This window comes from Colletes gigas, unplaced genomic scaffold (assembly GCF_013123115.1).
Source record: "Colletes gigas isolate AHSC1104 unplaced genomic scaffold, ASM1312311v1 Colletes_gigas_Sc00005, whole genome shotgun sequence".
NCBI lineage: Eukaryota > Metazoa > Arthropoda > Insecta > Hymenoptera > Colletidae > Colletes > Colletes gigas.
In genome coordinates this window covers 5912861-5926673 of record NW_025106634.1, presented here as the reverse complement: position 1 = coordinate 5926673, position 13813 = coordinate 5912861, and the positions used below count along the sequence as shown (strand labels likewise).

The 13813-nt window shown below is 43.0% G+C and overlaps 1 protein-coding gene across 1 annotated transcript in view; it reads right to left on the bottom strand.

Annotated features, from left to right (window-relative positions):
• Positions 1–13813, bottom strand: part of LOC122395286 (dexamethasone-induced Ras-related protein 1) — a 62064-nt gene that overhangs the window by 18268 nt on the left and 29983 nt on the right. The window contains exon 3 of the mRNA XM_043392728.1: positions 2184–2470. Within this exon, the coding sequence (XP_043248663.1) occupies positions 2184–2470 (287 nt within the window). The remainder of the gene's footprint in view (positions 1–2183; positions 2471–13813) is intronic.

The following is a 13813-nucleotide window of genomic DNA, read 5'->3' as shown; positions in this document are numbered from 1 at the left end:
CGGATTATTTCAAAATTCGTATCAGATCGGTCAAAAAAATAATAAATGTATACGAAGGGGAGGGGAGAATGATTGAACGACATTTAGGGTATTGCGTATCGTTCTGGTCGATCAGTACGCGCGATGAATTTTTGCCCCGATCGGTTCGAAACTATTTGCATCGATCGGCGATGGAAAAGCATCCGCGCGATTGTTCGCGAAACGCAATTAGCAAGTATTTCATCGAACGATGATGCTGCAAACACGGGGGGGAACGCGTTTTTCGTTCGATCGTAGTTCCCTAACAGTGGTCGACGGGCAGCGGGGATAAACTTTCGATTGAAAATTAACCAGGCGCTCGTAAAACGTAAGACGATCGCGCGCGGTTGATGAAATCACCGGGCAAATTGAACGCGAAACTATAATAGGACGGGTCCATTAGCAACTTTGGCTCGAAACACGTTGGTACACATGCTGACTGACGAGTCGAGAGACAATGGGAAGCGCATTATATCCATTAAGGTTATTCTTGACGGCAGGGGAACTTCATATACGCTGAATCGATTAAAAAGTCGCGTCACCACAATGGTCCGGTGATTCTTAATTTTTTTTTACAATATTCATTAAATCTGATATATTTTTAGTTTCAAACTTTTCAGACAGTGAATCAGATATTTTTTGTGTTAAAATTCTATACGTGGTTTTAGTTTTGCTCCTTAGCATGGAAAGATACGAACGAATGCGCGTCAGTCGAGCGACCGGATGCAGCGAACGTAGCAGAACATTTGATTAAACTGACGGGATTTTCGAGTAAATTCAATACAGATGCAGCGCATTCCACCGAATCGGTGACACACGTTACCTGTCACCCGTGCACTTGCCAGTTCCTCCCCACCCCCCTACGTAGGGGTTAAAAATATCACCCTGTTGAAAGCTTTTTGGTTTCGGGGGCGAAAGCGAACCGATACATTCGGCCTCGGTTCACAGTAGGCGACAACCAATCGACCGACGCTGGTTCGACAAAGTATTAAATCAAAGACGGGGAACCTTCGGCCTTTTCAGGCGCACGTTGCGACCTTTCCCTACATTCTGTTAATTATACGCGCGACAGAAAGCCGCACGACGTTAACCAACGTCGTTGCACGACAAAATAATTGTCTCGTCCATCAATTTTATTACACGTAAAAAGATATACGACAAATGATTTTCCACTGCAAAATTCAACACTGCTCAGTAACAATTCGTTGATTTTGCGCTTGGAAAATGGCTCCAGCTTGCCCTACTTTCGAGAATCGTACTCTATGGAGCGTTTTACCAGTTTGAACAACCATGAACCATTTTTAGACTTCCCCGACTTCGACCTTCTCACAGTCGATACCGTTCGATACCAAGTCGCGACTTTTTGGGCAAATTTTGGTCTGCCGGCTATTTAAAGGCGTCCATACCGAGGTCACAGTTATAATGGGCCTGGGTTAGGTTACCAATTGTAATTTTTAATCGATTCCATATTTATCTATAATCTATACTTGGATGATCCGCCTCTGGCGTTCACGTAACTTCGTCTATCTGTCCATCTTGTTACCATTAGGCGATTATTGGGAGATATACGACGAGAGATACGCTAAGCGATGGACATCGAATCAGATCGGCTAATTCGAAAGTCACTTAACTTCGAATTATTCTCGCGATGTTTTTATTTTATAGCGCACAAGTAGCGAAAAGATCACGCCTCTCTGACGCCAGGTCCTTTGTACGCGCGTTACTCTTCGACGCGACGCCATTTTTTTTTCCTGCAAAATAAATACGACGACCTAACCCGACGTTAAAAAAAACAATTTTCTTCCAGAGGCTATTAATACGACGTGGTATTGACATTATTAATTCCACGAGTCGCGAGAGACGATAAATTTGAATATTCATAATCCCCATGCTACGTAGTTAAATACAACCTAATGCAACGTTAGGAAACAATTTTCTTCCAGCAACATTCTATTAATTCGGTGTCACATCGGCATTATTGATTTCCCGGGAAGCGAAAGACGATAAATATTCAGGAATCTCGATGCTATTTGGGTTACGTAAATTTTAATTTGTCTGGATAATGTTGAGGTATTTGCGCGGGAGTGGATGCGTGTCGATAGAAAACAGTGGCGGGGAGGAACGCGACAAAGGACGGGAGAAGACACGATGTAAAATATAATTACCGTGCTACAATGGCGGTTTTGCCGACCCGAGCGCTACCGAGCATGACGAGACGATAGCAATTTCGTGGCGGCGGCTTGCAGGCGTCCTCCTGCGAGGACGTGGACGCAGGACTAGGGCTGACCGGTATCGGGAGGATCCCATCCTCCGAACCTGAGGGCCCCTCCAGTTCGGGGCCCGCCTGTGCGCCCCTTCGACCCCTGTTGATACGCTGCTCGACGTTTTCCACTGCACTTCCGCTCCCGCGGAACCTCTGCACGCAGCACAGAAGACGGCCGCACGCCTCCAGCTGAAACACGCGTTTTCACGAATTTTTACAAACTTTTAATGCACTGATTCGGCCGAGAGATCCTTTATACTTCGAGAGAACGTAAAAGAAAATTTGATTTATCACTATTTCGTTTGAAATTAAATCGTCTGTTCCATTTCTTTTAACAGTCGATTCGTTCGATCGAACGTTTTTCGGTCCAAGGTTGCGTATTTTCGTGCTTTCGGGGTCAATCGTTTTGCACGAAACTGACTGGTAAACGGGTTCTGATATATTTTTCAGTTTCGACGCATAATCCGCTCCGGGTCGAGCGTATCGATATGAAACCGTTCGTTGTCCGTTCCTCGAGCGGAAACGCTTTTAAACCGTTCGTGTTTTATTTATGTTCGACGCGATACGTCCAAGTTGTTCGCGATACCCCGGACACGGCACGGGCCTATCGAAAAATCGAACAAGTTGGTGGAGAAAATACGAATTGTCGGGTTTGAAAAAATAAAACGCCGGTTATTTTCGCAGTGGTATCAGGAACGTTCTATGGAATTTTAAGGTAACGATAAAGTTTCCAATTTTGTTAAGGGAGCGAATATTGCGTACGTTTGTTACGTTTGTGTACTTTGAAGGTGAAATAATTTTACTTTTTCCGCAAGAACCGGGCTCGTTAATGTTTCGTTTAAATGGAATTCGTTGGCGCGATTCGAAACGATCGGAAAGTTAATTTGAAATAATCCCTTTGAATTGCAAGATTCCACGAATTTGCCCCGCGGCGCATAAATAAACGAACACAAACACTGTAAAACCAACGCTCGAGCGACAAATAAAGTAGAACTTGAAACCTCATCGTACGCGTTCCGTTTGGCTTCGGTTTGCAAACTGGGAAACTCGATAGTCGTTTATTGAGTTGCTATACCGCGTACAACACGAGTTTCTGTGTCCTTTGATATATTTTTAGAAAAGTATTAATCACGGTAATTGTATATATTTCGCAAGATTCAGCCAGTGGTATTTGCCTGTAACGATTCGAAGAATTTACCTTTCTTTTTACTTGTAGAATACGATGGTTCAGATCTTTTTGGCAAACAATCGAGTTTACTTTTACTCCGTCAAAATTTTGACACATTCGGTCAAACAAATCCAAAGGCGAATATTTGAAATAATATTTTCACCGTTTTACGGCGGAGGATTTATTTTTATAAAATAAAAATGAACATGAATATTTACATCGAACTGCTCGTTATTCGCATATCTATCGGTTCATCAAATCCAAAGGGTCGGAAAATATAAGGTTGAATCAACTCTGAGCAACAGTTCTTGTTACCAAAATTAATGGTAAATCGTTAAGGTAATTGCAATGCAATTATTTCGTAAAATTAATCAGATTAAATGTTTCTCGACACTGGGATGCAAACTATTCTCGCGAATAAACGCGAAAGCGTTTTAAAAATTTTTGACCGGAAAACACTTTGTCTTTCATTTTCGGATCAAAAACGTTGGTCGTTATATAAACTCGTTTGTGAAATAACACCAAAAGGGAATTGTTAAAAATTTCAATTAAAATCAATTTCCATTCGCCGTACTTTTCCTCGACAATTCATGTCGAAATAAATGTAACGGATAATTTCCCATCGGGTCGTTCGACAAGTTTAATAACATTAATTCAATTATATATTCTCCATTATTTACTATTTTTTTCCCCCAACGCTCTGGCAACGTTTTAAACCTGAATTCGATAAATTCATCGTTATTTCACATTGCTGTGAAAAGAAATTCTATTTAAAAAATTTTTCAAACTCATTGGTCCCTCCGATAGTCGCAATTTAATTTCCAATACAGGGGCCTTCGAAAAATGTTCATTGGACGGTGATAAAAGTAATTTTAAACAGAATATCAGAGAGATGAAAGATTAACAAAGGGTTCGAATCAACGATCGTATTTTCTTTGCATGGAAGAATCAACGCGATTGTTTTCTCCGCGATTCAGAAGATCCTATTCGTTAGAGACGGCATTCCGGATCAAGCAAATATTAATACGGAACGTGACCCGATTTCTTTCGATGCACGTGATCCAGGGGGGAAGGGGGCCACCGGATATCCAAGGCGCAGTGATAAATTCCCAGCGTGAGATCTCGTTAAATCAGACGCGACACATTTTTATGCGTTACACGCATGCGAGCGAGCGTGCGTAAGAAGAATCGCGTCCCGATACTACTGCAAATCACGACAAATTCTACGGAAATCCTTCCATTTGTCTTGGACAAATTTGTCAGACTCTAAAAAGTTTTTTCGATTACAAAATCATTTCCTTGCTCGACTATTGCGACGTTGATTAACTCATTATAGAAACGAAAAATAAAAAATTAAAATTAAAAGAATCTCTCTTTCGTACTTAGTTTTTATAGAGTTTGATCGAATATTGGTCACGTTTGATAAAAAGATGGTAACTGACCTGTGTCTTATTGGAAAATTCGGAAGAAACGTGAAAAACTTTTTCCTGTGGAAACCACTGGGCGAGATTTGTATTGTGCCCTGTGTATTTCTATTAACCCAGACGACGCAATTAACGCGCATCCGTCGACATATTGGAATAATGCTGTTTTATTCGATGCTTGCTAATCTGGAGACATAATTATCGACGCAGCGCGCGTACATCGCTTTCGTCAATTTCAATAATTACCCACGCTGTGGCCGTGCAACGCAAAACGATACGAATAATTCACGAACGGCAGAGACGAAATTCTGAACCCATCGTGTCGGCATACATTTTCGAGCAGGCCGAAGAGCATCGAGCAAGCCTCGATTCAAATATTTTAGATACGTTCGTCGACCTGCTCTTAGCAACGTATGGGGAAAATCCATTTTCTCAGATTTAAAATTCTATACATTCTTTCGTCCGGACAGCGTGGTTCCCTCTTCGCGAAACACGCTCCTCCGACGAAAACGCTGTGCCATTATTAATTTTATAAAGTTTACAAGGCTGATACGAACGAAATACGCGGGAATTTCGACCGGGTCGTCTATTTCACGCGATTACCGGCGTTTTAATGTTTTCTCGTTATCGCCGACTCAGGACGCCTTTACGACCGGTCTCGCGACCGTAATTTTCCCGTTTACATCGTTGGAAAATTGGACAAAGAGCCATAAAAATATCGCAAACGGCGGGTCCGACGTTGAAAGCGCAGCGTTGTCGCTATTTGATAAAAACATTCTCGCGTAGAACAGGAACAGAGGGAAGCGAACGCGCTGTCGCTCGAAACGTAAAAGGCGCTGCTTCTCTCGGATTCCCTGCTATTTACAACCTCTTTTGTGTCGCATCGTCGGGCAATTTTTCTAATACCGTAACCCGTCGGACGCAATTTTCTGTCCGACGTCGCGCGAGTAAACGCAGAATTTCATTTGGAAACGGATTACGTCGCGAAAAGCCGAAGATTATATGTACGTCACCGTAGTTAAAAGAAGAACGCAGCGATCTGAAAAAAAAAAAATAGAAACTCGAGAAGCAATTGTGCTCGAGAATCTACGTGAAAAAATAGATCGAACATGTAGAGGAAACGTTTTTTATTTAACGTTTCGTTTCCAAGATAATCGAGCTCGAAAATTTACCTATCGCGTCCGACCGATTTTCGATATTTCTACTTAAATCGTTCGAAATCTATTTTCACGAAAAAATTCGTGGCACCATCCGAAAGGAGGCGAAAAAATAGATCGAAAATGTAGAGTGAAGTATTCCAGTTTAACGTCTCGTTTCCAAGATAATCGGACTTGAAGATTTGCCTGCCGCGACTGACTATATCTCGATATTTCTACTTAACTCGGTCGAAGTCGATTTTCTCGAAAACGAAGCCTCGTATAAAAATATCTTATACCACATTTTCGACGTAGTTTTTCATGTTGAATTACCTGAGCATCATATATTTTTAGTTTACAAACGTTGTTCGATAGATCTTTTGTTCTTCAGTTTCAGTTGATTTCAAAGACATCAGTTTTTAAATAATTTTAACACGTTATCAATGACAATGGCTTTTCGAGAATTTTCCAAGGAAATTTCCGAACCTTAAGAGTACTATAGGGGCTTGGAGACGTTATCAATCATTTGGTTGCTTTCGTGCACCTCGCGCGGGTAAAGCTAATGCATTTAAAAACCTTTTACCGTCTTGGTCCACGAACGTCGGGTTCAAGGGCGAGAGCTTTCCCTTTTAGGCTCACCTTTCAACCCTCTGGTCTCCGTGTTATGTCTGTCGCCAGCGTAAAAAATTATATAGGACATTGTCGTTTTTTTCTCGACGTCCCACGTCGCCTTACGTAACTCGTTCCCCCCCGAATCGATCTCGTACGAGCTCCCTTTTCTCGTATCACGTACGGTTGCCGATCAGATCAAAAATGAAAAGCCACTCGTCCATCCAAAGATTGCGATCGAGACTGTAAAATTAGCTTCACGTCGGAAGTAAAGTTTCGAAAAATATCAGGATAAGCGGCGCATTGCCCATATTCGACGTGGATAAGAAGTCCTCGAAAACGTCTTCAAATTTCTCGTCCGCGCGGTTATCTCCGGAGAACGATAAGACAAGCTTCTCGAAGGAACGACACAAAGGGTTGAAATCGGCTTAGAAACATTAAATTAAATCCAAGAGAAATCCTTTGTCCATAAATTTCACGAGAAGAGATTCTCTCTTTTATTTGCAGAGGGAAATAATTCGAGAGGTTTGGAAATCTCTATTCCCCGTTTAAAAAAAATGGCTGGAAATCTTTCACGGTCCAATGATCGCCGTCGCGGTGGATCCCAAAGCAGCTCGATCTTCCACCTAAACCCTTATCGGTCCCCCACGATGTTCGAAACATAAATTCACCCCAAAAATACTTACGATTCCACCCTCTTGGACTCACGATACATAAATTCACCCTCTAAAATACTTATCGTTCACGCTTCCACGCGCCGCGTGTACAGCAGCTTTCTCGGTAATGAGCGCGATAAAATTCCCCACGCACGGTTACGCAACTTGTCAATAAAAAAAAAAAAAAAAAAAAAGGAGGAAAAGCGTCTCGGGTGGGACGCTTTATTCCCCCGTAATTCCATTAATTAATGACAAGACGACCCAGTCACGGAACGAATGAATGGCCGGGGGAACGTGAAAATTTGATTAAGTCCGATTGCCGCGGTGTCCAATTACGAGCGTGCAAGAAACGTGCTCGAATAAAGCGTATAATTACGCGTAACGAGCAAAAAAAGCTCCGTGGGAGGAGTTTTTGAACGGTTACGGACACGCTTCGTGTCGTCAAAGCGTTCGAGGAAAGAACGTTTTTGCCACGACGATCATCGATCGTTTCGAACTAGACGCCATCCGGCACATACACACACACGCCCGGCAGAATAAATTCCAACTATAAATAATTCAAATCGTGCGTGATTCAACCGACCGCGTTATCGCGTGGAAACGCAAAACACTGACGTCGATTCCCGGCAAACCTCGGTCTCCGCTTTTATTCCACGGCGGTGGAAAATCTGCCACGAAACTTCAGGTCCCGGTCCTCGAAAGGGCGAGTTGTTCACTTCGTTACGCAGCGAGGCACCGAAGAAGTATTTAATTCGAATAATTTACAAATTTTCTCTTTGATTTTGTTTCGTACTCGACACCGCTGGAAGGCTGGCCAATCTCGGACAGCCGGGGGAAGGAGCGGTCCTCGAGAGTAATTTTTCCATTTCGGATATAAATCAATCGCCGGTCAGACCAGAAGAATCCATTTTCAGGAGAAAAGATTCGAACAATGCTATTATGAAGGCAACAATTGCAGTTCCTATTGTTCGGGGCTGTTATTTCAAACGCAGAGCGCGAGCTTGCGTTTACAACGTAACAGGGATGGAAGTTATTACGTAAAAATCGATCGTTCCCCGCGCAAATGTTTACCGGTACGTGTTTCGTTCCGATAATTACTTCTTCGATGAGCGGACATTGCACAACACCGGGGGGCTTTGTGTAACAAATGCACGGGGAGCTTTTCAGTTAGCTAATCACGAAACGCGCGAGCTAGCCATCTTTTTTCGGATACTGAATCCAACCGAACACGGCACAGCCAGCGTAGACGTTCATTACGAGATTGCTGGCTGAGTTCGTTTCTTAAAAGAACGGAGCTTCTTCGGTGAACGTACAAAGAAAAAATTTCAGAACGCGATGAAAGTACATAATATTCGAACACTGCGTTCGCGATCAAGGTAACCGACTCGACGAACTCTGCGCGTTAAAAATATTATTAGGGAGAATTTTTTAATCGCGTACGCTGCGTCGAAGATGTAACTCGATTACGGAGTGGCGAAAGTTAGGGGAAACTTGAGATTTCAGCGTCGAATTAATAATAGAAAAAGTCGCGGTCGGCGAAACTCGGTGAAAATATTGTTCGATCGCGGCGCAATTTCATAACGCGAAACATCAGGAAATTATGGTAACGAGTACCGACGTGAACGAGACAACTTTGTTAATTCTCGTCGACGGGATTGGCCGGCGATAAACTAACCGAAATCGATCGATCGGCTGAATTTTCCATGAAACAACAGGGCGTTTCAGATTCCCTGGACTCGGCGGTTTCGGTTATTCTCTGAGGTGTTCGCCTCGAGGTTTGGTATTCGCGGCTGTGACCCAGTTGCTTTAACTGGCAAATAATAGTATCGTTGAAAATTCCGTTTCCAACTTAATCGTATCGAGTCCGTGACGAAACCCGCCAGGAATCCAACATGCAACACGATATCATAATGGTAACATTACGTTCGTCCGCGATCCTCGTAGAAACGCGAATTGACCGGTTTCTATGGGCGGGGACAGGTGGAAAATTATACTCGAATAATTGATAATTCATCGTATCGAAATATTTCTATAAAAGCTTAATTTCGTATATCGAAATACAGAGGCTTCCGCGTATTAATTGTAAAATATTTTATTTCGCAATTAGAACGATTGTTAAGTAAAATATTTACCAAGTGCCGTTCGTTATTCGTTGATTACAAACATAGAATTTCTCCTGTCGCGTTGACCAGAAAATTCGGGTCGAAAAATCGATGGACGATTGATTAAAACAGCAAAAATTGAGCTGCTCCCGTATGGTTTAATAAATATTCGAAATAAATATTTGATCATACGAGAAACATTGTTTCGTGGTTGTTTGTTACAAGAATAATACTTCATCGCGTAGAGAAATGGAATTAGGATAAAATACGCGTAATCTTTCACCGTGCACGGTTCCGCATGAATTCTTGATTACGTTTGCTGGAACTTAATGAAGAAACCTGTGCGCGGTTGTTTACGATGTTTTGCAGTCACCGTAAACGAGACTTGCATAGAATCTCGTTACGCGCGTCATCAGAAAAAAGAGAGAAGGTTGTATACTTTACAGCAACATGGCGAGTAGAGGAAGAATGTAAAAACCACTTACTTCCTATAAAATATCATAGGAAGCACGATGGTAAACTTCGTGAAGTCCATAAAGAGTGTAACCAAGGGCCAGCCTCTTTCGATGACAATTATTAGATTATCTTCGTCGGTCCACTGACAGCCTGGCTACGTGTTGCATCTTTCAAGCACGAAAATCTACTCGGAACGAGGAACGATAACAATCTTTAAGAGTACCTGATCATTTTCTAACACGAAATCTTTCGTAACTAGACTACAATTTTGCACTCTTTAAGATCTAAACACTTCGCTAAAGAGTACTTCAATTTCAAGCTTTCTTCTGATCAATTCAATGCAGATATTTCCCAGATTAATATCGAGCCATAAGTGGAATTAATAGAACTTAAGAGGAACGACCTTTAACAGAAATTTCAGGATGCTTCGTTATTAAAATTCTGTACCACTCGTTGGAATACCTTTCAAGAATAATAAAAGTCAATATTCAGCAGTAACTATAAATAAGGGGAACTATTTTCAAGCATGTCACTAGATTAAAAGAAATATTAACTCGAGGATTGTAGGCTGAAATAAATCTTCTGGCGCGCCTGGCCATTATTGGACATTTCTACTTCCGCTGACACAAGTAGAAATAACGAGTATTGGTCAGACGCGTTAGTCACGTATATTCAAAATCAATTTTCTCAATAATTAAGCGCCGTATGAAGTAATTTCATTCTACATTTTCTCACGTAGAATTATAATAGTTGTATTATTTTTACAACATATTCGTATTTACGTATATTCAAAATAAATTTTCTCAATAATTAAGCGCAGTATGAAGTAATTTCATTCTACATTTTCTCACGTAGAATTATAATAGTTGTATTATTTTCACAACACATTCTATTATTGTAGCAATTTTTTATTTTATGTTACGATTTTGCGTTTTGTCTAAATTCGTCACGCCTTTAGTAGCGTGGTTTGAAATGCGGTAGACAAACTCTTTTACGACTCGACGCTCAAAAAAGGTCGTTGGTGCTTACGCTGGAACGACGTTGGACGCGCCATGTGAATAATGAAACGAGGCACCATGACGTTGGTCCAAGGAGGCGGACTAGAAATTATTTAACGTTCCATTACGCTGCTCTAGGCACCGATACATCGATATTTTTCATCATTATCGGTCTAACAAGTCCACTGACGGACACTGGCGTTCGCAAGCCAGTCTTTCCGTTCAGGCTGCGTTGGTCGCCTCTTCCATCTGAAATATTTAAACGCAAAACGAGCCTCGAATGAAGCACCGCCAACGTCGAGTAAAAGTCCGCGAATTTATTGCCGTTTCGAATTCGATCGACGGATCATTGCGAATCCCCCAGCGATCGCAGTTTTTCCTGGCAATTTCGTTCGTGCGCCGAGAAATTTTACGACGGGATCGCGGCCCTCGAAGTTACGACGAACAGGTTGGAGAATTATTTAGAAACGGCGCTCCCTCTGGCTACGGTCCCGCACTTTTCTTATACCCGCGATGATTAATGGCGCTCGCGATCCGCGACGATGCCGGGAATGAACTACCGCGTCCACGGTGGCCGCAAGAAATTTTAATTAATATCGAGAGCCACTTATGTGATAGCTTGGCCTTTTGTCCACACCGTGAAAGTTCCAAAACAATTATCTACACGTCTTGAATAAGAATGTGCACAGTGTAGGTACCGGCGAAGCATCGTAACCGTTTAATTCCGGACGTATGAAAGATATTGATAATTTTTTGTTCCTACGCGAAGGTTCACTTTAGTTCTTGAGGTAGATACCGGAGTTTATGCGAAAGCATCGCGTTTGTTTCTAATTTGGAAGCTTGGAATGCGCGAGGTGGCCACGAGTCAGCGCCATTACGATTATGCAAAAGGGAAAGATCGATTATTAAATTAAATCGAAGGTTCGATACTGGAAATGGTAAATATTCGACTGTTTTATACTTTGAAACTTTAGTCGAGAACACTGTTTCATGCAACAAAAGGCTTTCAAGTGATTCAGGTGTCAGGTTTGGGAGGGCTACAGGCTGTTTGCTTGCACTTTTTCCAGGGGCAGTCAATATTTGGCAAACGTGGAAAACATTTTCGTTTCAGTTTAGGGAAGAGTTTCGAGCGAGGGTGCTCGAGTCGAACGAAGGAGATCTCTCGGTCGATCAACTTTCTCCCCGAAATTTAATCTCCAAGGGTCGGCGACCGTTGGCAGGGCGAACGCGCAGCGTGTTGCGGAGCGTGGAGGCGGGAAAAAGGAGGATATCTCTGAAACAGACGGTCGCTAGTTGGATACGTTTGCTTAAAGAGAGCGGAATGAAAGTTCACCGGGGGGTTCCTAAATAAATTTGTTCTTATCCCCATCCAAGCCCAGCGGATTGCTTCGGGCTTTTCCCTTTTCAATCCATTTTTTCCCTTTTCCTCGTTACGACACTTCTCCCGTGCGTTCCGCCGCTCCACCCCCTGAGAATCCTATTCTCACGGATCTCGCGATTGTTTCGTGTTTCATTCAACGGTCGAGACTGTCGTCGGACCCGGAAGACAATGACTAAAATCCGTGCTAAGCCCTTTGTCAATGTAGATTGCGGTAGATTGCAAAGGGCCGGTGTTCTATCAGACATTCAAGTATTACGAATTCAGTTGCATCGATCGAATCAAACCTTCAATTTGGAACAAAACCAGGGGGTGGGATGGGGAGAATTTCAAGTTTTTACCTTTGATCGTCGGAGCAGTCGAATTCTACAGTCTTTCTACGATTCCGTTGAATCGTGAATATACGGCTAAAATTTGCAGACAGACCCGCGAGAAGATTGCCGGGGAATCGACCGTCCTACATTCCGGGATCGAGAAACGAAAATCTGTGTTCCCCGCGAGAGATCTCCGAGGGACACAAAAGTGCTGGTACTTGGGTTAAAGATTGAAGACCGACAGCCGTCTAACTTTTGCAAGGATATCGATCCGACCACGCCAAACAGCTTCTTGCTCGGTTTCGAGGCCGATAAATGCCGTGTTTAAGTCTCGAGCACCCTGGACGTTTAGTTAATGACACGCTCGCGACGAAAGGAATTTTTAATAATCACGATTCGAATCGAACCACGACGCACGGTTCCGACCGATCGATGACGAAAGAGCGATTGCTTTCTCCATTTCTGCCCCTCAAACGGTGTAATTTTGTTCCTCCATAGCATGCGACGAGGCGTTCCCTCCGGAATCGTATGCTTGGTCATTAGTTTCAACTGCTATGTTAGTTTTCAGGTAAAGAGTGGGGGAAACAATAGCGTGTTCGTGTGTCGTTTGAAAATTCAGGCCTCTGTTTTTCGTGCGTAAATACAAACCGTAACGCGGGACGGAATGCACAAACGGTCTCCTTATAAGTAAAAAAAGGTTATTATTCGAGCCAGAAACAGGGATAGAAAAATACGTTTCGAGATTCGATAGTTCCCGATAAGGCTTTTAAAATTAGTCCACTCTCGGTGCACGGATCGTCGCGAAATTCGTTTGCACAACTAGTTTATATTCATAATTTCCCGTTTAGCTCTCGCGTCGCGGGATAAGCGTTTTTCGGACGAAAACGTGCTCGTTTTTTCCTCTCTGGCGGGGGGGGGTCGGCAGTTTCGCGATGCAAATTTCGCGGCTGCATTTTTTTTTTTTTCTCATCTCACGCTCTTTGTCCGCGTTCAGCGTCCACTTTGCATACAGCGTGCTCCCATTAAAGGTCGAGACCGTTAAAGTCGCCCCGTCGACAGTTTCTCGTAATCGCGATACGTTCCCGCGAATTATCCCCGCCGCGGATCCAGCACGATCCCCCGTAATCGCGAGCGCGAAACGAAAACGGCCGATCGTTCCCTAAAACGTCGTTGATTTATCCGGATCCACTCTGAAATTTATTAACGCGACGACCGAGGAAGCGAACTAAGCGTCGTTCCCCGTAAACAAGCCGAGCGAGTGTTTTCGTTGCACCGTCATCGCAAATGGAAG